The sequence below is a fragment of the Synchiropus splendidus genome, chromosome 10 (genome assembly GCF_027744825.2).
Source record: "Synchiropus splendidus isolate RoL2022-P1 chromosome 10, RoL_Sspl_1.0, whole genome shotgun sequence".
In the NCBI taxonomy this organism is placed as follows: domain Eukaryota; kingdom Metazoa; phylum Chordata; class Actinopteri; order Syngnathiformes; family Callionymidae; genus Synchiropus; species Synchiropus splendidus.
In genome coordinates, this window is record NC_071343.1 from 7,018,767 (window position 1) to 7,041,215 (window position 22,449).

The window sequence follows — 22,449 nt, forward strand, 5'->3', positions numbered from 1 at the left end:
CCCCCTCTCCGTCGCCACCTTTACATACTTACGTAGATACTGCGGACTTCCTCAAACAGCATCATACCTCCTCTCTTAGAACATTGTGACACATTTTCTTCTGAATGTCCGATTCAAAATAAGTTTTTATCTTCACCTTCACCTTCACCTTCTTATCCGGGGTTGGGTCGCGGAGGCAGCATTCGGAGCAAGGAAGCCCAAACTTCCCGATCCGCGCGAACCTCCTCCAGCTCTTCCCGGGGGATCCTGAGTTGTTCCCAGGCCAGACCGGAGACATCATCTCTCCAGCGAGTCCTGGGTCTTCCCCGGGGTCTCCTCCCGGTAGGACATGCCCAGAACACCTCCCCAGGGAGGCGTTCAGGGGGCATCCGGATCAGATGCCCGAGCCACCTCAGCTGGTTTCTCTTGATGTGGAGGAGCAGCGGCTCCACCCCGAGCTCCTTCCGGATGACCGAACTCCTCCATCTCTAAGGGTGCGCCCAGCCACCCTGCGGAGGAAACTCATCTCAGCCGCTTGTATCCGCGATCTCATCCTTTCGGTCATGACCCAAAGCTCGTGACCATAGGTGAGGGTGGGAACGTAGATCGATCGGTAAATCGAGAGCTCGTCTTGTGACTCAGCTCCCTCTTCACCACGACGGTCCGATACACCGACCGCATCACTGCTGCCGCTGCACCAACCTGTCTATCAATCTCACGCTCCCCTTTTCCCTCACTCGAGAACAAGACCCCGAGATACTTGAACTCCACCACTTGGGGCAAGAACTCTCCACCGATCCGGAGAGAGCAAACCACTTTATTCCGCTCGAGAACCATGGCCTCAGACTTGGAATAAGTTTTTAAAAATGTTCATTGATGGAACTTCAGTCATCTCAGTTGAAAGTTAATTTATTCAACATTTCCCAATATTTAATTTAAAAGTGAAATCATTAATTCAACTTTTCATGAATACAATTCATATTTATTCAAATGATATAACGGGTTACAATAAACTGGCTTTCGCTTTGGTCATTCAGTTGACCCAAACTAAAACGGTATGAATCATGGTGTTGGATTACAGCGTCGTGTTCTGCCATGTCAAGTGTGGGCGATAATGTGTGTGTTTCTGTCGGACTTTTCCGTCCAGACAAAAGCTTTGGTGAGAGAAACAACACAAGAATATTAACAAGTCGTACATATGCTCGCAGTCCACCCTCTGGATTTAAAGAGCAACATCTGCCTTCCTCTGTTCCGGAATCAATCCTTTGTCTCGGTCGCTGAATAGAAATCCATCATGTGTGGTTAAAAAAGTGCAGATCTATTTAAACGTTGCAGGGAGGTGCTCAATTCTCCAGACAGACTTTGATTAACCGAAACCCAGGTTCAGAATTGCTATGTAGGCAACACATAAAGTGTGCGTCTTGAATGCAGTGCACAATTAAACGAGAAAGCTACAAGAAAACAGTATCGACCGTCGAAGAATAGTGGCTATGGGAGGCAAAGGAGGAAGAGGAGTTGCATTTGCTGATGAAGTTAAATGGCCTGGACTGGAAGGTTGTGATGGGCCACCGATGGTCTTTATCTCAATTGTAAGCTTCATTTTTCTTGCTGTCCCATCAGGTCTGGCTATTGACTACTTCAACCAACGCTTGTACTGGGCTGATCCTGAGCTCTCACACATCGGAAGTATGAGGCTGGACGGGTCGGACCCCATGGTGACCATTGGGGAGAGACACGGTAAAGATGGCAGGATTTTTTTCCCATTGTAGGGGGTCTTTCCGACATGGAAGTTGGGTAGCTAAAGGCTGCAGTTTGAGGGGAGAGAGCGCGTTGTGCGTCTTTAACAGTCCTTGAGCCCTTAAAAGGCGGAGTCCCACTCGATATACAGGGAGGGAGCGCTGACATTGCAAGTCACAATTCCTTTCATAATGACAAATGCTGCAGATTTTGAGGCCGCCATGCTGCTAAAGTGCTGGGAAGAACCCTGATATTCAGTATATTTGTCATTGTGTATATCATTTGAAATAGCAATAGCAATGCAAGAATGAATTTGTCCAGTGAAACTCCAAACATTGAAGTGGCTAACCGTTTGTCCGCTGGCTCTCTAGGGATCTTCCAACCCTACAGAATTGACATTTTCGAAGACTTCATCTATGGAACTGGACTGAAACACGAAGTCTTCAAGATTCACAAATATGGAAAACTGCCCGTGGAAATCCTTAATTTGGGAGTCGAGAAACCAACCAATGTATTAATCTCCCACCGCTTCAAACAACAAGATGGTGAGTCAACTGCCTCCATACTTGATGTACTCCTGGGTGAGCACGCACCTAACGCAGTGAGATTTTTCATCTGGTTAAACTCCGCGATGGATTTTTGTTGTTTTCTAATCCAATAATTGTTTCCTCGTATTAACGCTCGCCTACGTACACGTCGGACAAATTGCCCTATTAGCCAGTTAATGCAGGGAAATTCTTCTCAACTGAGGTTGTGTTCATCGTTGGGATTTTCAAAAAGTTGTTTCATGAGGCAGTCAGTCAATAAGCTCCGTCCCTCCACCCACTATTCCTTTGTGCGCCGTATCTGAGCAGCTCTGCTTATTTCTCTGGTGTGAATGGAAAGGGAACATCAGACAACCGAGTCTTGGTCAGTTTTTTTTTTTTTCTTCTCTTAAAGTGAAGCTGTTTCGTCCTCCGGAGACTCATTAGACCCGCTGCGGTTTCTGTAGTGTGTGGGCAGAACACGAACACATCTAGCGAAAAGTGATGAGATTACCGCTTGATGTTTGCTGTAAAAGTCCAGCTCGAGCTGCGTTTCTTTCTTCATAGCTACATGGTGCATGATGAATTAGGACATGTGGTGGATTCAAATCTCATTCCTGCTCAATGTAAATACATTTAAATTAAGACAATCTTTATTACCATTTAAACAGATTAGCAGCAGCGACTTTTCTTCATTTTCCGCACCAGTTTCTGTCCCATTTGTTTCCCTATAATTTCCTCCAAACAAAAATTGAAACCATGTGTTCATCTATTTTACGATGACATATATTTTAATCTCAGGTTTGCTCCAGTTAAATGTATTGGAGTTGAATATTTCTTCAGGTTTTTATCTGTGTTTTATTAAATTGTGTATTGATGTCTTCTTGATATTTATCTTTATAGAATGCTTTGGAAACATGAAATGAAAAGTGTCATAAAAAATACAATAAACATTATTATAGAGTTTATATGTTAAAAATATCCAGTCTTGAAGTTGAAGTTGAAATGACCTTATTAGTTGTTGAAACTTTTTTAAAGAATATATACATATATATCATTCTCAAGTAGTCTTCACACCAGTGTAGGACATTAAGGCCGAAAAATAAAAAACGCAGGACATAATAGATGTTTTAAATATTTTAATAATTAATGTATTTCTGATTAAATTGTTTCCAAGAAGTCTGTATTGTTGAAAATATTCCTGTTATATATCCAATTATTTTGTCTCTTCTCATTTTTTTTTTTTTTTCATATTTGCCTTGTAGCAGTGGATGAATTAGTTTTGACCATTGGGAATTATTTTCTTTCTTTTTCAATATATATCCTCTTCCCCAATGTCTTTTGGGGCCAATAAAACGTTTTTATACCTTGTTTTTTTTTTTGTTTCTCATATATATATATATATATATATATATATATATATATATATATATATATAAGGTATATACCTTGTATATATATATATATATACAAGGTATAAAAACGTTTTAATAATAATAATAATCATATATATATGTGGTTTGTTTGTTTTTTATATTTGTCTACCAAAAAAAAAGGACCATGTTTCATTATAAAAGGAGTTTTCATGTGCCACCTTGACTGACTGAACAAGTGTGTTCAGTCACGCTGGTCAGTAGCTGGTTCCTTGCTGCTGACATCCCCTCTGGTGTGAGAGTGAGGGACTAATGCCAAATATCAGGAGGCACAATTCGAATGTCTGCTAACCAAAGGTGGCAGCGTGAAGGACACTTCACTAATCAATGCACCAACAGGAGCTTATTTATATGTTCTACAATCCCTGATGATTTAATGAGTACGAGCCTGAAGGAGAAGGCACTTCATTAAGTGTATTCAACAAACACGCTTTTCACAAACAAACTCATTTGAAACTTTTCTCGGCAGCCTCTAATCCTTGCCTGAGAATGTCCTGCGACTTCATGTGCTTGCTGAACCCCCTGGGCGCCAGGTGCACCTGTCCCGAGGGGAAGGTCCTGGTGAACGGAAGCTGCAGCGATGTCAACATCTCAGGTGGGTAGAAGCAGATACGAGGGGTGCACGCACACTCTCCAGTCAACTCCGGATGTTATTGGTGCTTATAGGATATGTGCAAGGGTTGGAATTGATATTTTATTATCGATGCTTGGAACCTTCGTCCCAGGGCAATCGGTGTTTTTCAATGTTTTCAGAATATTCAAATCTTTCGTGACTCAAAAGTCTCTTGAAGTCAGCGCCATTTTCCTGTATGTTTCCGACTGGTGTTGTCAGATTGACACTTGGCGAGTGTTGTTTGGCTAAACATTTCACCTTAAAGTAAATGATGAATGTACAGTCATTTAAAGTCATTTTTAACTTCTTTTTTTTTCCTCTTTTGGTCAAACAGTTACACTAAAAATCCTCATCTATGGAGGCATTCTAACAATACGAAACAGTGTCTGTAGAGCTGCTTACAAGCACAAGAAGCAACGTCTGCTTTAACTGCAATATCAATTGAAAACTATAGCTTGAAACAAAAGCATTTTTCCCTTTAGCATCTATGTTAGCCCTGCATTTTTTCCAAACTTGTTTGCCGTCCAAACTTCCCGTCCCAACAAGTGAACCCTTCTCAAGTGAGGATGGAGTGTCTCATAACTATAATTGTTGGTCCCTCCCGACATGTTTTCGACACTCCTTACCTTGTAGTCTCATTCTCTGCTGCTCCGCTGTGGATTTGTTTTGTGAAAAGAGGGAAGTAGTTTTATCAGGGAACGATCACGTTCCCAAATTCCATCCAAGTTTACGACATTGAGGTCAACCAAGCTGTGCTCCCAGACATGATCCCAATATCCATATAGACTACTTTATATATGGTGTCATTCCATTGTGTCACTTCATCGGGCAGTTGTGAAAAGATGGAAAGATATTTTTGTTCTTGTCATGAAGGTGAATTGTGCCGGCCGCCATGTGAGAACGGCGGTCGTTGTTTGGCCAACGAGAAAGGCGACTGGAGATGCTACTGCTGGCCGGACTTCTCAGGGGAGCGGTGCGAGGTTAACCACTGTGCTGACTACTGCATAAATGGAGGCACTTGCACTGGCTCACCTTTAGGTAAGAATGATGCTCCACCACAAAGCCACTTCGACTCAAAACAATATCAAACCAACTGAGAGACGTTCTCAGGTCATTCCTAAAATAGTCTTGTGTTTTTCGGCATATCCCAGTTCTCCGCCTTGGTCTATCACGTCCCTATGAATCACACCTGTCCTTTCTATGTCCTCATTTACTGTAACTTCCTATGTTCAGTCCAACTTCCCGAAATATATTGTCTTGTATTTTGTCATATTCTACTTTCCCAACAGCAATACAGGCCTCAGAGACTCATTAGTGTCTCCATGTTTACATCCACACTCTGCAGATCGTCTTTCACCTCTTACATACGCCAACATTTAAAGGGTATTTTGTCTAAAAAAAAGAAAAAAAAAAAGTCCCTTCCCATTAAGTTTGAGGTGGACCGAGCTATTTCATTTCCTCCCTCGATGCCTCTTCCTCTCTCAAACATCAACCAAAGTGCAGCGTGACATTCATCTTCCTTTAAAACTTTCACGCCTCCTTCGCTTTTGGCTCAACATATGCCGGATGAGCAGTTTTTTTTTTTCTTTTTTTATCATCGATGCTGCTGTCGAACGAGACTACAATTTCTACCTTTAAAAAAAAAAAAAACGTGGTCCCTTTTTTTCATGCTTTTAAGTTCAGTGGAACGTCCCGTTCTATCCTGCAATTTAGAGAATGAATATGCTGATGTCAGTGGTGGAATTGAATCAAGAGGCCAAAAAAAAAAAAATGGAACCAGACTCTGCTTTTTCTACTTGAAACCAATTACTCTTCAACGATCCAGTTGGAAAATCAAATCTCCATATTTTACTCTCTATTTAAGTGACACCATTTACAGCAGAAAGGTGTCACTTAAATAAATATTTGCCTCTTACCTGGCAGTGTTTTAGAAGAGAGAGCTTCACTCGTCTGCACTTTTACAGCCAGCAAATGTTACCTTCTAAATCAATGAGCGCCACGATACTTTATGTTAATTTAAAATTGAAAAAAATGCAGTTTTTTTTCCCGTGGATCGACAACGTCAGCGTCAGCAAAAGGCTACGGTTGCCAAAAAGAATCCAGTAAAACAGACAGGATCGATTCCTTTAGACAGCAAGTCTGGGCGTGATGGTGCGACACCACTTAGTTCTCAACAGACGCTATAAATAATCCCATTGTAGACTGTAGATGCTCCTGATTTCAAGCAAGAACAGCTCTGGCTTTTGCTCAAGATGTTGTCTCCAAATGATTTGTGGATCCAGTTCAACAACACCTGCAAAATAAGGGATGGCTTGATGAGGCTTCATGAAACAGTGTCCTCATTTTCAGAGCCCACTAGATGTCACTCTCTGCTCTCAAATCTCTGGATTTGAACAACCACTTCAATGAAACATATCATTTTTAAACTAAGAGCACCACCTGCTAAACAAGGTTGTAGTAGTTTGGGGTTTTTCATTAGTTGGTTTTGAGTATTTGACTTTCAAATTTTGTTGGTTTTTATTAGTTTTTTTATTTAGTTTTTTTTATTTGTTTCAGTTTTTGAAAAATGCTTTTAGTTTTAGTTTTAATTATTTTGTTTTTGTTTTTTTTTTTGTTCGATATGGAGTATTGAAGTAATGTTGAAGGTTGAAAACACTAATCAACAGCAATAAAAACTAAAGAAACAGCAATAAAAACTCAACAAATGACGCCATGTAAAGAATGATGACGTTTGGAAAGATGGCACTTCAGCTCTTCAACACAAGTGATGTCACGGACTGGACACGCCACATCATAAAACCATCTGAGCCAAAATAAAGATTTTAAATCTCAATTCTCAAAATGCTTCTTTAGGAAATAAAGTAAGACAAAAATGAAGGACAATTTTGCTATAATTTTAGTTTGTTTTGATTAGTTTTGTAAACAAACAATGCAGCTTCTGTTAATCATTTTATGAAAAACTTTCAATTTATTACAGTTTTCTGCTTTTTCATTAGTTTTCTTCAACTATTATAACCTTGCAACTAAAAACACTCATCAGCCAAACACTTATTTTTCCTTCCACTTTATTCCTAATATTTTCATTGAAATCCCTCAGTATACTTTTGTTTTTTATTTCCCCAGTTCTGAATGTCACACATGAATTGCGGGTGTATCATGATCAAAGTTCCCGAAATCTTTTTTTTTTTATTGGCTTCAGAAACCTTTTAGGTGCCAGAAGTATAGAAATAATTTTCTCTTTTCTAAAGCGTTATCAAAGTGCCTCCATTAAGCACGGCGTTAAAAGAGTTTTGATTCGACTTTCTTCGTATTCCATAAATACACGTTGCTTTCATCCGCGCAAATTAGCCCCATTTATTCTGCTGAAGCCAGTTAAACATTCAAATAAAGTCGCAGCTAAACTTAGCGGCTAAACGACGTAGGGGCACATTAAACATTGGTTCTAATGTGCTGCCGCTCGGTGGAGCCTGAGATCTGAACAGCTCATGAGCTCTCGACCCATTATTTGATTTCTAATCGACTTCCGCTGTGGTGTTTTGTTTCTCATCCACACTTTGTTGACGTCAAAGTGGCTTCATGCGCAAAGGTCATTGTGAATCTGTCACTCATGCGACCGGCCTTTTTTTTTCCTGAGGGGCTTCTGTGTATCTGCATTGATGCTAATGAGCCGCTAATGGAGCCGTGTAGCATTATCGGCAGAGATAAAAGAGCCAGTCGGAGACTGATGTGCAAGTGGTATCTTTGGACGTGGAGACTAATGTTGGCAACATTTGCTTCACACTTGCCATCTGAAGATAGATTGTTGAGCTCCTGTGCATCCACAGAATTAACCTAAAATACTTGATAAGATTTGTACGGAGCCCTGGAAATTACATGCATGTGTTTTTTTTGTTTTTTTTTTGGATGTGGCATGCATGACTTTATTTTTTTTTTTGCCCAAGATAACAATTATCTCAAGATCATTTTTATCCCGTGATAATGCGTATCTTCACATAACAGTTGTCTCGAGATAATTTTTATCTCAAGATACAATCGTAAATGTCAGCGCATGCGTAGCTGCCTCTCTGGCACCATTGTGTATATGTCCTCCTGTAACCACTATGTCTGCCATGGCAACTGTTCGTCAACATTGTCAGTCACTGTCTGCAAGTCAGTGCGCTTTTAACACTCTGATCAAGTGCCTTCTACTTCTATCTCGAGGTAAAAATGATCTCGAGATAAAAATTATCTCGAGGTAAAAATTATCTCTAGATACAAATTATCTGGAGATAACCGTTATCTTGGGAGAAAAAAAAATAAAGTCATGCATGCCACGTGGTATTATTTTGAGTAGAAGGCGCTTGATCAGAGTGTTAAAAGCGCAGTGACTTTGCCGTCGGCAATATTCTGACTTGCAGACAGCGAATGACAACGTTGACGAACAGTTACGAAGCCATGGAAGACATAGTGGTTACAGGAAGTATTCGTTTCTTGAGATAAAAATTATCTCGAGACACTAATTATCACAAGATAAAAGTTATCTCCAGATAACAGTTAACTCGAGAAAATTTTTTATCTCAAGATACAATTGTAAATGTCAGCGCATGCTGTCTCCCATGGCTTCGTAACTGTTGGTCAACGTTGTCAGTCACTGTTTGCAAGTCAGTGTGCTTTTAACACAAGTGATCAAGTGCCTTCTACTTCTATCTCGAGATAAAATTATCTTGACGTAAAAATTATCTCGAGATAAAAATTATCCCGAGATAAAAATTATCTCGAGATAATTTGTCTCTCATGATAAAAATTTTCCCGAGATGAAAACTGTTATCGAAGCCATGGGAGACATAGTGGTTACAGGAAGTCGTCGTTTCTTGAGATAAAAATTATCTCGAGATAAAAATTATCTCGAGATAATTTGTCTCTCATGATAAAAATTTTCCCGAGATGAAAACTGTTATCGAAGCCATGGGAGACATAGTGGTTACAGGAAGTCGTCGTTTCTTGAGATAAAAATTATCCCGAGATAAAAATTATCTCGAGATAATTTGTCTCTCAAGATAAAAATTATCCCGAGATAAAAACTGTTATCGAAGCCATGGGAGACATAGTGGTTACAGGAGGTGAGGTCTTGAGATAAAAATTATCTTGAGATAACTGTTATCTCGGGCTAAAAAATATGATAGAATAGAATAGAATAGAATACAACGCCTTTATTGTCATTATACGCATGTACAATGAGATTAAGACACCACCAGTGTCAGTGCAAAAGAGCAGTATAAAAAGATAAATAAAACCTCTCATAAATAAAAGCTCTAGGTATAAAATAAATATTTACAAAATAAGCAAATGTGCACAAAAAGTCGTGGATGTCACCTCCAAAAAAAATAAACACATGCATGTCACTTCCAGGGCTCCATAGATTTGTCTTTTGAACTGACTGAATATGGGGTTGGATAAAGTACATTTTACATCTACAAAGAGAGGACACTCCAAAGCCCACTTCCCCACACCAGTCTACAATAACCCTGCACTGCTCAGTGTCTGGCTCTGTGAGTTATTCCCCATAACAACCCAGATTTGGCTCGGCTCTGCTTGTTAGAAAGGCGAGGGATTCCAGCAGCTAAACCCAGATTATCTCAGTCACAAGTCGAGGTGGAGGACTGTGACATTATCAGGTAGTAATTTCTAACCTACATGGAGAACCAGGATCCGGGGCAAATTGGCTGGCTGCTGTCATGCCTGCGCCCAGAAAGTTTTCTGCTGTTCTGCAACTTCTCTGAAAATGTTTGACACATGCTCAGGTCATGGAGTTGTACAGTATAAATGCGCTTTTACAGTATAGAGCTACTTCAGAATCAGCGGCAAGTTTCCTTGACATAGTTGCTGATAAAATCTGTGAGATAAGAAATGAGTGGGAAATATTGTCCCTTATAAATAAAAATTTTCAGTATTATTGGAAAAAATGTTTTTGTACCGGGATGTTGTGCCTTGTCAGCAGAGTTAAGACGAGCGCTCAGTGGCTTGACAGCTAGCCACTTAGTGTCACCAAACCATGATGCATAACTCCAGTTCTGTTTCCCGGAAGAAAAGATGATGGTCGCAGAATGAATCCTTCCTTTATCAGCTTTGAAATGTTTACATTGAGAGACCATTTATTTCAATAGTTTATGATAAGCCTCGTCACCTGAAGTGAAATCGGAAAACTCTGTGATGTTTGAATCATCAAAATAACTTCAAAAGTTACAATGGATTTAAATGAACATTTCAGGAAGCGCCGGTAATGAGTCAAAGAACAGCTGATAATATTTGTTGGTGTTCTGGATCACCATCTGGATCCAATACCCACCCTGCAACATGAGCTCAACTGACTTCTTTCTCCACTTTTGCTGGCTTCTCCACTGGTCACAATGTTTCGGAATACTGCTGCAACCTGCTGTCTCAGTATCAATGAGGCTTGTAGCTAGAATTCCGAGGCAAACCCAAAGTCCCTGACTTTTTTTTTTATTCTTTCATTCTTTCTTTTTCCCCGGTTCACCAACAGTTATTACAACCAAAGACGCCAAGATACTCCTCAGGTTATAGGGCTAAGTTTCAAACTTACAAACTTAAGTTTTCCTCCTGTTAACAGTGTCAGACATCTCTTAAATAATAGCATCCTTCCGTTCTGCATCGACCGATCAAATGCGAGTGTCAGGATAACCACGAGATTTCAGCCGAAAACGAATTTCGCACCTGCAATGTCAAAGCTACATCACGAGAATCTGATCTAAAAAAAAAAAATCATGGAAACCAGTATGATGGCCCTATGATCAGGGACGACTGGAAATTTAGGGCTTTCTTGCTGAAAAAACAAGGTGTTCAATTTGTCATGTTTGACGCCCAGACTCCCCTTTGGCTAAAAGCTTGGTTCAATGATATTTCAAATGCTCAAAAAGGTATGTAATTATGTTACTTATCTAGTTGTGACTTTGCTGTCCCCAGGCTGAGAACAGAAACGTATGGAGAAACCTCTTTTAGCTACCACGGCCCACATCTTTGGACCCGACTATCTGAGATCTGATGAAATGTAAACCACACCAATCTTTTTATTGTTAGTTTACATAAACCTTGACCATACATTTTCTCACTATTGTATTTGAGGATTTTTATGGTACTTTTGTGCCGTTTCCTCACGCATAGCATCCCAACCTGTCCATTGCATATTCTGTCGCAGGCTCCAGACATGGGCGGTCTCTTGATAGTGCGTCCCCCGAGGGCTCTGAAATACATGTATTTGTGTTTATATATGTGCTGGACGAAGCGAGAAGGAAGCTGGAACATGGGAAATGCAGCACAAGACCACAACCCGACTAGATAAAAAATTCTGTAGTGTCATGTTGGTACAGCTCAAACCTCTGTTTTGGCTCTTGTACTCGCCGTGCTTGACCCTCATGAATGATATTCTTGTGCAGGCAAGCCGACATGCCACTGCCCAGTGGGGTTCTCCGGTTCGTTCTGCGAAAGAAGGATCTGTGACAACTACTGCATGAACGGTGGGACATGTGACGTCACCCACGGGAACCAGCCGGTGTGCCGCTGTTTAGCGGAGTATACCGGCGACCGCTGTCTGTACCGTGAGTCCTACTTTTATAACAAATCTCATTGGGCCTATAGCAGAAGGTCAGAATCACGACAGCATTCCCATGGGATGACTGTTTAAAAAAAGCAACTGACAAAAGTATGTTCTGCTGAGAGATTCAACGTTTTGCGACATGCAAGTATCCGCCAACCGTCGAGTGAGTCTCTGCCGAGGATGAACATTTTGTCCTCGCCTAAGCTTCATCATTAGCGGCTTTTGGAAAACAATTTCTAAAGGCACCTCATTAGTATTTTCCAATTGCGGTTTGCCCATAGGGTGTGTGTCTGGGATGTCATTGGATGAGGATTATTGAGCTCCATTAAAGCGCTGGACCTTTTTCAATCTAGCTCAAAGTTTGTTTCGAGCTTCTGGTCTGATGACGGCGCTTCTTTCTCTCTCCCTGTTTTTCATCGTGAGCAGACATCTGCCATCACTACTGTGTGAACTCCAAGGCCTGCACGCTGTCCAGCAGTGGCTATGTGGAGTGTGTGTGTCCTGCCAGGTTCGAGGGAACCAAGTGTGAGGTGGACAAATGTCTCAGATGTCACGGAGCTCCCTGTCTCATCAATGAGGAGACTGGTGACGTGGTTTGCAAGTGAGTGCTTTCTTATTTTGGTCGGTAGAGTTCATGTAGAAAGTTCTCTGCTCTCTATATTTTGCGTTGCAAATTCTCAAAATTGTAACTTTTACACAGAATAATCCATTAGATAAGAAGTGAAAATACAATTTGACATATTAAGCAGTTGAATCGTTGCTGCAGATGGGAGCATTGTGTTAAGATTTTAATCCAGATCATTCATGATTCATGAAAAAAAATGGCATAAGTTACACGGATCCTATTCTTCCGCTTCAAGTTTCTTAATTTTTTTGGGACTTGGGACACATTTGGTCTCGCGTACCGATGAGGATTATGTCCACTGAAGGGTAGAAAAATAATGTGGTTCGTGAATTCTTACTTAAAATCCTGACTTTTAAGTGAAAAGGTAAATAATTCAGAGATTAAAGTGAGAATTCTAAGATAAAAATCTGATTTTTGAGTCAGATTTTTCACTTTAAAGTCAAAATTCTCAGTTGAATTTCAGAAAACCCATTTGTAAATCTAGTTTAATCTCAGAATTCTCATATTTGAATTTGAATTCTGAGATTAATTTTAGACTTTAGACTTAAAAGTGAAAAAGTTTGATAAAATATGAGATGAAATACGGAACCTTTATTCATACTTTTCAGTGCAAATTCTGAAAGTAAGAATTCTGCGATTAATGTGAGCCTGACTCTTATGTGAGAATCAAAATTCAAAAATTTCACTGTTAAAGTCAGAAATCTCACTTTACTTTCAGAATTCCCACTTGTAAATCAGAGTTTAACCTTAGAATTTGTACTTTCAGAATTCAAATTTTAAGATAGAATTCTGAGATTAATGTGAGAATAATGATTTAACAGTGAAAATCGTGAAAACAAAGTTAATAAAATTGAATACAGTTTGAGAACCTCATAATGATACTATATGAGAATTCTGAGATTAATGTGACAATTCTAAGGTTAAGGTCTAATTCTGACATTAAAATTCAGAACTTCTTAAGTCTGAATTCTTTATCCTTGGAATTTTCACGTAAAACTGAGAACTCTGACTTTAAAGTGAGCATTTCAAAAGTAAGAATTCTGAGATAGAAATAATTCCATTCACTTCCAACTGAATCCATTGTTTTTGTTATACAGTATTTATTTTTTATGTCTGTATTTTAATGTACGTCTGATGAATCCTCCATGTCTATACGTCTATTAAGAAAGTCAAGCAATTGAACTGTCATGAAGTCCAATTATTTCCTCGCCCACCAGTTGCACAAACGGCAGAATTGCACCGAGCTGTCAGCTGTGTGACGGATATTGCTACAATGGAGGCACCTGTCACCTGGACCCAGACACCAACCTGCCTTTCTGCCAGTAAGTCACTGCTTAATGGGTGGAGGACCACTCTGGTTCCCGCTATTATTTCCACTTAATGTGTCTTTGAAAATCCCAACATCCCTTTTAAGCCTGGTCTTATGAAACCTAAACAATCTGGCACCCACCTGCTCGGTGATGAATACAGCAGAGATGCCTTCCTGCAGAAGAGGATTATGGGATGTTTGATGTGACTTGTTGAGGGGTCATGTCACAGCAGGGGGGGTGAATGCTGGTTCACTTTATGGAAATATGTGACACCTCAGAGAAGCTTAGTTTGTCATGAAAAAAAGGTTGCAATCCCTCCTCGGTTCGCCTTTTTGAACACGTCCTGGAGAGCTGATGTCAGACTCCTCTGATTTTGGTGGGTTTAAGAAGCCTGCTCCCAAAATAAACTAATTTAAATGACTGTGGTGCTATGGAATTCTCTTGTCTTACAGCCATCGCTACACCATTCCGATCGCAGCACTTGAGCTATAATAGCATGCGCTTCTTTGACAAAAATCTCCCGGGAGGAAATTTGAAGCTGAGTGTCCATTGTCCACTGCAGTCAAATTGAAATTTCCACTCAACAGTCACCAATTGAAGGGGATAAAATCAATTTCTATGCAAATCGCCGCACTATATTCAATGAGGTCAACAGATTCCGATAACGTGCTCGATTATTTCCTGGAATGAACAGATTATGTGAGAAGATGGATGGGTCTCCATAAAGGAAGTTTGACCTCAATAACTCTAAGTAAATGCGTATTCCACCAGGCCTGGTCCGTGCCAAAGCCTTTTTGAGGCAGAGCTGCGCCAACTGCAGTCACAGCATCAAGAATAATTTGAACTGGAGTTGCTCAATAACTGTCACATACGTGTCCATCAAGGCTTTGACACATGGCGACAAATTCTAAAAGACTTCGTAGTACTTGATATACATCTAAAAATACTGTGATATGTGAGTCATTGAGCAAAGTGCAGTTGTTACAGAAGGATGATATGCATGTGAGTCGGGTGACAACAAATCCAGAACACTGAGATATTTTCATGTAGCAGCTGAAAGCTTCCGTTTTGTGACTCTATTTTGGCTTTAACTTGCTGCTACTTTCGAGGTCGGGATGGGCAAACTGCTCCAACCCAATCTGGTCCAACCCAAAAAATGAACTCAAGATCATTTTAATTCAGACACGTTGTTACATACCTCTTCAAGGTGGCAAAAAAATAGAAAAACCTTGATGAATGCAGCAATTCTGTGAAAAGGACAACTGAAAACATTTAATTCGGTGTGAGACGCCGCAGGTGAATCTCTGTGCTATGTCCGTGAAATAGTTACGTAGTGTAGAGGGACTCCGAGACAGAGAGCACTGCATTTATGAAAGTTTCCAAAGTTTCAGATTCAGGTGGCTTACGAATGCTACACCTGACTCCAAGACGTCGACGGATCCGGTCGTTTCCGTTTCCGTCTCCGCATAAACGACACCTGAGAAAGGCTGGTCGTCTAGCTCAGTGAAATTAATAATTATTTCTTATCATTCCGACTGTCACGCTCTGACCGGCGGGTGTTGCCAAGTGTCAGCAGCACTAGCAGCCTGCTGCTGAGGAGTCAGCACTCTCACTTTCATGAGCCTGGAAAACTCCATGTGTTTAATTTGAAGGCGCTTCCCTGCGCAGCATTTTCCCGTGCTTGTGCTGCAGCATGCAAACTTTAAATGACAGATTGAAAGAACTTCCACAACAGACATGCTGCTGCCGAGCGAGTAGGGAGGAGCGGACGCATCACAAACAGCGGGGCGTCATCAGAGCGCCGGCTGCCACACGTGATCAGTTGTTGTGATCGGCAAATCGGCCAATCATGATCGGTGAACGATCTATCGGAACATCCCTACTTGAACACTGTTATCAATTCAGTGTCAGTCTGTTGTTGCTTGTTTCGGGTGACACCTCATTGGGTAAACTGGTTGGAAAACTGTGCACCACCCCGGCCATTTGACCACCCCTGTTCAAGTTTTGAGCCCTCTTAAATAGTCCAGCTCTAGCGCTGTCCATGGTCCTGACTTGTTCTGGGTAGCATCCCGAGTCTCTCCAAACCGCTCTGCTCTCATGTTGACCAACCTCTGATTTGCACTGGGTGGGTCAGCAACACACAGACTTAGAAAATCCGATGAAATCCGCAAATTTATAGGCACACGCTGTTCTGTTCTGCTTTCAGTGGTCTTAGTTAGTCTGTCCCACATGGAGGTGACTCACCAGTGCCTGTGTGTTGTTGGTTCAATCTTCAGCATGAGATTTTAGCTTGAGTCACCGTTTCTAGAAAATGCTTCAGTCACTCTCAATCGGCAATAAACTGGTTCCAGTCCGCCTTATCAATCCAAACACAATGTTTTGCAGCTGCACTTCAGGGTTCAAGAACCAACGTTGCGATGAGCTGGCCAACCCCTGCGATTACTTCTGTCAGAATGAGGGGATATGCACATTAACAGCTCATAACAAACCACGCTGCAAGTAGGTCACTTCTCCATGTGATGAAAGCCTTCACACCGGCTCTGTTCACACCTTCACTTGGCTCCATCCTTGTCCAATATGCTGTCCATTGAAGTCATATTGAGCTTGCTCGTGCTACAGAGAAATGGCTCCTCGACTTTGTCCATCACCAACTCACGTTGCATGATGATCCTGATGTACAATGGTGTCGCGTCACGTGGCACCTGCCCCACCATCAAGTGGCGAATGTGAGGTTGTATTGGTGTCGGTCATCACTTCAGTTTGTTATTAAGACTTGACGCTTGGTTCCGATCTGTTGCTGACCAGATAATGCATGTTGTTGAGACTAATTTCATCCTGTCGTCTGTAACACCATCTAATCACTCAGGCATAACAAGCCCATCTGCCTCAAGTGTGTTTAATGAGGTATGACCTGTGCGAACAAGGGTCACGCACAACACTGGAGCAACCCAAATGGCATGGCTCTTTTCACTGTCGGGTCTCCTACTACCATCAACACGACGTGCGTCATCCATTCATTTTGTGCACTGCTGTTTAAGGTTTTCTAAGAAAACAGAAGTGCTACCAATGCTAATGTTATTCATTGTCATACCCAGATGTTCAGCTAACTGGGCCGGCACACAGTGTGAGAGACCTGCACCCAAGAGCAGCCGGTCAGACAACACCACCGGAGGTAAGCTTTTAAATCGAATATCGAATAAGTCTAAATCTGGTTGAAAATAGAGGATGCTATCAGGTGTCACAAGGTCCCAGCTAATCAAATGCTTGAAAAGATTATGACCTATAACATCCATTGGTTGTGTTGCGTCTTCATCGGAAGAGTCTCCGCGGAGGGATGGCTTGACGTGTCGTGAAAGAAAAAATGTGATGCAGTTATTTCACTCGTTGATGGCAGTATATACATATAGTTTTTGCTCGTGATTGAAGAGAGCGTTTCGTGATGAGCCCAACACACTCTTCTCACATGACTTGGTCAAAATGACCGCTAAATGACATCAATAGTTGGGTTTCCATTGCGATTTTTCACAAAATAAAAGCGGTATTTCCAAAATTTCGTCAAAATAGTTACTTAGTAACACAACCATAGCTGTGTTTTGGGGGTTAAATTTGTGTTAGTACTATATTCATGTACTGTAGCTTTGTGTTGACGTCCAATGATGTGAATATTTCCGATAAGATCAACAACAGTTGCAGTTTTTTTTCGGGAGATCATAGTGAGGGTGAGGAGCAGTTTTTGTCAGGACTGCAGTAAATTTGTCATGATTCTGAAGGACTGGACCCAAGTGCAGGAAGAGCTGGTTGACAGAAGGCACGGAAGACGAGGTTACATTACTGGATTTAATCGATGAGTAAACGATAAATAGACAGACAAATAACAATAACTAAGGACGCCAGGACCAGACCACAGAGCGGGAACAACACACAGGGTCTGGGGAAGAATCTGAAACACAAGAGAGGCGAATTAGAAATGAAGCCGAAAACTGGGAGAACAGAAAACACACTCGGAGTTAAGCTCAAGAGGTGGCAAGAAACGGAAATCGCTCAGTGGTGGAGATACACACACACACACACGAGGAATAAACTTTTCGAAGAAATAACTGAAAAGTGAGACTCTAAATAACAGCTCACACGCGGACTGAATGGAGTTGGGGAGAAAGCGAATGTGTCGCAAAGAAGAACGAGGAACGCTGAAATGGAATTCAAGTGCACAAGAAAATCTGGAAAAGGTCAGGGAGGACTGCGAGAACGCAGAAGCCTTGCAAGAGGTTACCTTACTGGAGCGAAAAACTACCATCTGGCAACAGGAGCTGGCGTTGACGGGATCATATCCTTAGAAGGCATGATGAAAGAATGAATGCCAGCTGTGTTGGAAACAGCCGAGAGTAACAAAATAAAAGCACGAGACAAGCGGAAGAAATACAAAAATGAACGGAACAAACAAAGTGCGGACGTTTCAAAATGATTATGATCCAAATAATAATAAAATACTGGACAATTTTGAATTTGCCACCAGATGTGTTTCTTTTCTGCCCTCAAAAAGAGCACTTCCTGTGAAACCATTATGTTTGTCAAAAACAAACGGCATTTACGAGCATTTGTATTTAAGGTTAGGATAGTGCAAAGCTGTCGTCAATGAAGCCACTTGCCTTCAGCTCATTGGACTATTTCACATTGATCGTTTGGGATGAGGAAGCCATTGTTGATCCACAGAGTGACCAAACTGCCCCAAACACCAATGGCACCTTTAAAAAAAGTTTCAGAGATGGTGTGTTTTCAGGCCATTTTTCATCAAAAGCGGCAGAGCTATCTCAGTCCATCGCTCCACATCACCTCTCCCCTGTCTGTTCCCCAGGGAGCATAGCTATCATTGTGCCGCTGGTCCTGCTGGTCATCTTGATTGTGATGGTGGTGGCCGGTGTTTACATCTGCAGACGGAGGCAAAGGTAACCTTGCACGCAGAAAGAAAAAGCCATGAAGATAAATACAGACATCAACAAGTGTGTCGATAGACAACGGCGCACAGCTGTGAAGATAAAAACTTTTTTTCTTAAAGTAGATTTTATCAAGACTCTGATGCTTCTTTTCTGCGCAGAGAACGTTGTTTCCAGAAACCATTCTTGCTTCCTAGTTGCTAATATATGATCACCAAGTGCGTCGTGGTCTGGGACGTGATTTGTTGTTTGGCAACGGGAGGCGTCCGCTCACCTGTTGACCTGTCATTTGCATGTCTCCGCCTGCGGCTCTCAGGGGAAAACGCGTCCAGAGGCAGCCCATGACAAATGGAGGGATAAATGTGGAGATCGGGAACCCGTCATACAACATGTATGAGGTTGAACACGACAACCATGCCGATGCAGGCAGCCTGCTGAGACCCAACTTCACGCTGGACCCTCACAAGGTGAGTTCATTTTAAGTGGAGGAGTGAAGCCTCTGGCATCACTATGAGCCTGGGTTTTAAGGCACAGGTCGTCTATTCTGAGTCTTGATCGAAGAAAAGGAGTCGAGGCGCAGCCTGCCAAATTGATGAGCATGTTTTCAATCTGGAGCATTCCATCTTAGAGGATCTAAATAACCTACGAATTTGGGAGAGATCAAGTGAAACCTTCCCGGTCGCAAATGTATTCGGAGGCCGTGAACCGCACAACCTTTTCTTCTGGCAGGTGATTTATTCTGTGCGCAGTGCTCGACTTCTCCCTCACACGCAGCATATCAAATGAATCATAACACCTTCACCGGCGTTATTATCTCGCTCTCCTGCTCCAACCTTCAAGTCCAACACTGTTGCTTTTTGCCCTGCCAATTCTGACATCTGCTATTCTCGCTCTAATCTGCCCGTGTTTTCAGCGGCATGATGCGGCTCTCGTGAATGTTAAGTAACCGACTCCTTTATTCCGGCGGGTTCTGCTGTTCGTCCTGTGATCTGTTTGCCACTCTCCACTGTGCATGTCCCTCGCTGAACTCTTAACCACACCGACGCCCGGCTGCTTTGTTGCAGGGTTGGTGTGTGAAATCTAGCGATCCTCGTAACTTGAGCATGAATTCTGTGCCTAAGGAGGTCATCCCTGGACAGGTGAACTTTCTATGCTAATCTCATTGTGATTTTTTTGTTTTTGTTTTTTCATGACAAAGAAATAATCTCTGATCTTTTAGTGTGCATAAGAAGTGCCAAGTTACTGCAGATTATGTGCAAAGTCAGTCGTTTATGTTTTTAAAAAGCAGTTGTATACTATTTATATACTTATTTATGATGTGTAATGATCGATTTTCTAATAAAATGAAGTGGGATTTTTTTAGAAAATCTGAAATGAAAACAAGAAAAAAATTGTATACGACAGAAAGTGACAAATGTTATTTTCTGTCTGTGTATTATGTATGTATCATGTTCATTTTGGTGGCTTTTACATTCTCATTAGATCAAAGTGGTGCATGACACACAAGTTGCTTTTCATATGATCCTACACTTAAAACTGCTGTATATTGAGGAAAAGTTGTCATTTGTCACAGCCTCCCTCCCTGACCACGCCCCCTTTGTTATGATTGGTCGTTCGCATCAACGTGGAGATCTTTTCGTTTTTTGTTAAATGGGCCCAAACTAATGACCAAAATAGTGCCCCAGAAAATGTCACCATTATGAATTAATGAATTATTATTTATAATAATAATAATAATAATATGACAGATTAGCGTAAAAACTATTCACATGAGTGGAAAATCACTTCTAAAGGACTAAATTCTACATTTAAAAATATGAAACCAGTCACTGATAGAGTTTGAAGTAATATGACTGTTTCTTGAACGATGAATTTTACAAATTTGATCTTAGTATTGATGCAATAAATAAGGTTATTCATTGGATGTAATTGGCTGTGAAAGAAAACGTTCAGTGCTTATGCAAAAATGCACTGACATAAATAATTTCAGACTTTAAATTCCCATAGAAAAACAATTCATATGTGAAAAAAATACTAATATAAGGAATAAGAAATCCAAATTTGGCAGAAATGTGAAATATTGTGGAGCATATCTTCATGGTCGGACCTCATGTGGGCCCCTCCTGTTGCAGATGGCCCCGGGTTCCCGACCTCCACGAAAGACGTTGCAATTTTAATGGCTTGTTCTTTTGTCGTTTTTCCTTCTCCACAGCCCATGAATTACTCCAACCCAGTGTATGCAAAGATCTACATGGACGGCCAAAACTGTCGGAAGCCCGTCATCAATATAGACGGACGGAGAGATTTACTCCCAAAGAAACTTGAGGGAACAATTCATGAAACCGCCGCATAGCCTATCTTTACACTTTGTACTTGTTCTTATTTCTACTGCAGGATACAATGTAAATTAAGAAGGAAGGAACTATACAATAATATTTCCACGTCTGGTTGAGGACTTTCTGGCTCAACATCAGCAATTCGTCCTGTGCTGGGTGTGCTTCGGGTTTTCGGTTCTCCATTTCCGTTTGCTGATCAATGTTCGTCCCACCTTAGTCTCACGATGCAATAGCTATGGATGGTGAAGTGAAGCTGCTGTTTCTCCAAGACGTTTTAGACACCACAAGCTACTCTCTGTTGAAATGCAGTGCACTTGTTTGTAACCATATATTTTCCAAAACTGTGCAATGTTGTGACGACAGTTGGCTGACACAGTTTTTGCCATGACATGTTTTATTTTCACTTATTATTATTTTTATCTTTTGAGGGAAATACAGATGAGAGATTCACGTCCACAAGCTATATTTTCATGATTATTCTTCACCCCTTTCCCCCTGATTTCCTCCTTTCATTCTCATCCAGATCTGCTGTCTGGATTTCCACTGAAGGCCATAACATCAATGAGATCAGTTTTTCATCTCAGTCTTTTATTTTCTTTTGTTGTTTTTTCTATCATTCAATTCCGCACCAGGTAATGACTTCTTTTGTTGTAAGAGACGAACCACCCACGTTGAATGTTCACTGGTCGGATTCCCGGATCCTGTGCTGTACACTGAATATCATATTTTTCTAGCTCTTGTGTCGACAGATCAAAGATGTAGACAGAAATACATTTAACACAGATACAGTAAACGGTTAATAAGAGTTATCATAGAGCTCATCTGTTGCTTTGAACAAAGGAAAGATGATAAATATAAGAATTTTATAATTTTGTATTTGATTTGTATGTGGTTTGGCTGCTTGTATTTTGAAGAAATGTAATAAATGTAAGTACTTTTTTATATAAAATGTAAATGAATATTGAATAAAAGGGGCTTATTTACGATGTGTCATTTTCTGTGTTGACATCTGAAAGCACTTTTTAAAGTTGTACAAAATAAGTAAAATAAAGTAATGTAAAATTTGACATCCACTTGTTGAATAAATGATAATAAAATTAAAAAAGAAAAAAATGAAGAAGAAAAAAAATATATTTTTTGTGTATAAATAAAATAAATAAAAACTTGACATCCAATGACATTAATATCAGTAAGTATGTTTTTTTCCTAAACATGTTTTTAGGGTGTTTTTTTAAATAAATAAATAAATGGATTAACAAATAAAAATAACTTGCTACTCAGTTCCTGTTAAAATAATGCAAACTGTCAAATAAATTGTCAAAACAATTTTGATAAAGTTTTTTTGTTTTTGTTTTTTTTCCAACAATTTG

The 22,449-nt window shown here is 40.7% G+C and overlaps 1 protein-coding gene across 4 annotated transcripts in view; it reads left to right on the forward strand.

Annotated features, from left to right (window-relative positions):
• Window positions 1-22,049, forward strand: part of lrp1bb (low density lipoprotein receptor-related protein 1Bb) — a 281,286-nt gene extending 259,237 nt beyond the window's left edge. For 3 of the 4 annotated variants that reach the window (XM_053877208.1, XM_053877209.1, XM_053877211.1), the window contains 13 exons: window positions 1,600-1,716; window positions 2,088-2,261; window positions 4,143-4,268; window positions 5,160-5,324; window positions 11,717-11,878; window positions 12,304-12,478; window positions 13,720-13,824; window positions 16,198-16,311; window positions 16,908-16,984; window positions 18,665-18,755; window positions 19,060-19,210; window positions 19,808-19,882; window positions 20,956-22,049. In XM_053877208.1, coding sequence (XP_053733183.1) covers window positions 1,600-1,716; window positions 2,088-2,261; window positions 4,143-4,268; window positions 5,160-5,324; window positions 11,717-11,878; window positions 12,304-12,478; window positions 13,720-13,824; window positions 16,198-16,311; window positions 16,908-16,984; window positions 18,665-18,755; window positions 19,060-19,210; window positions 19,808-19,882; window positions 20,956-21,096 — 1,673 coding nt within the window. In that variant the 3' untranslated portion in view covers window positions 21,097-22,049. The remainder of the gene's footprint in view (window positions 1-1,599; window positions 1,717-2,087; window positions 2,262-4,142; window positions 4,269-5,159; window positions 5,325-11,716; window positions 11,879-12,303; window positions 12,479-13,719; window positions 13,825-16,197; window positions 16,312-16,907; window positions 16,985-18,664; window positions 18,756-19,059; window positions 19,211-19,807; window positions 19,883-20,955) is intronic. The other variant, XM_053877210.1, reaches the window with a different exon arrangement.
• The last annotated feature ends 400 nt before the right edge of the window (window positions 22,050-22,449 follow it).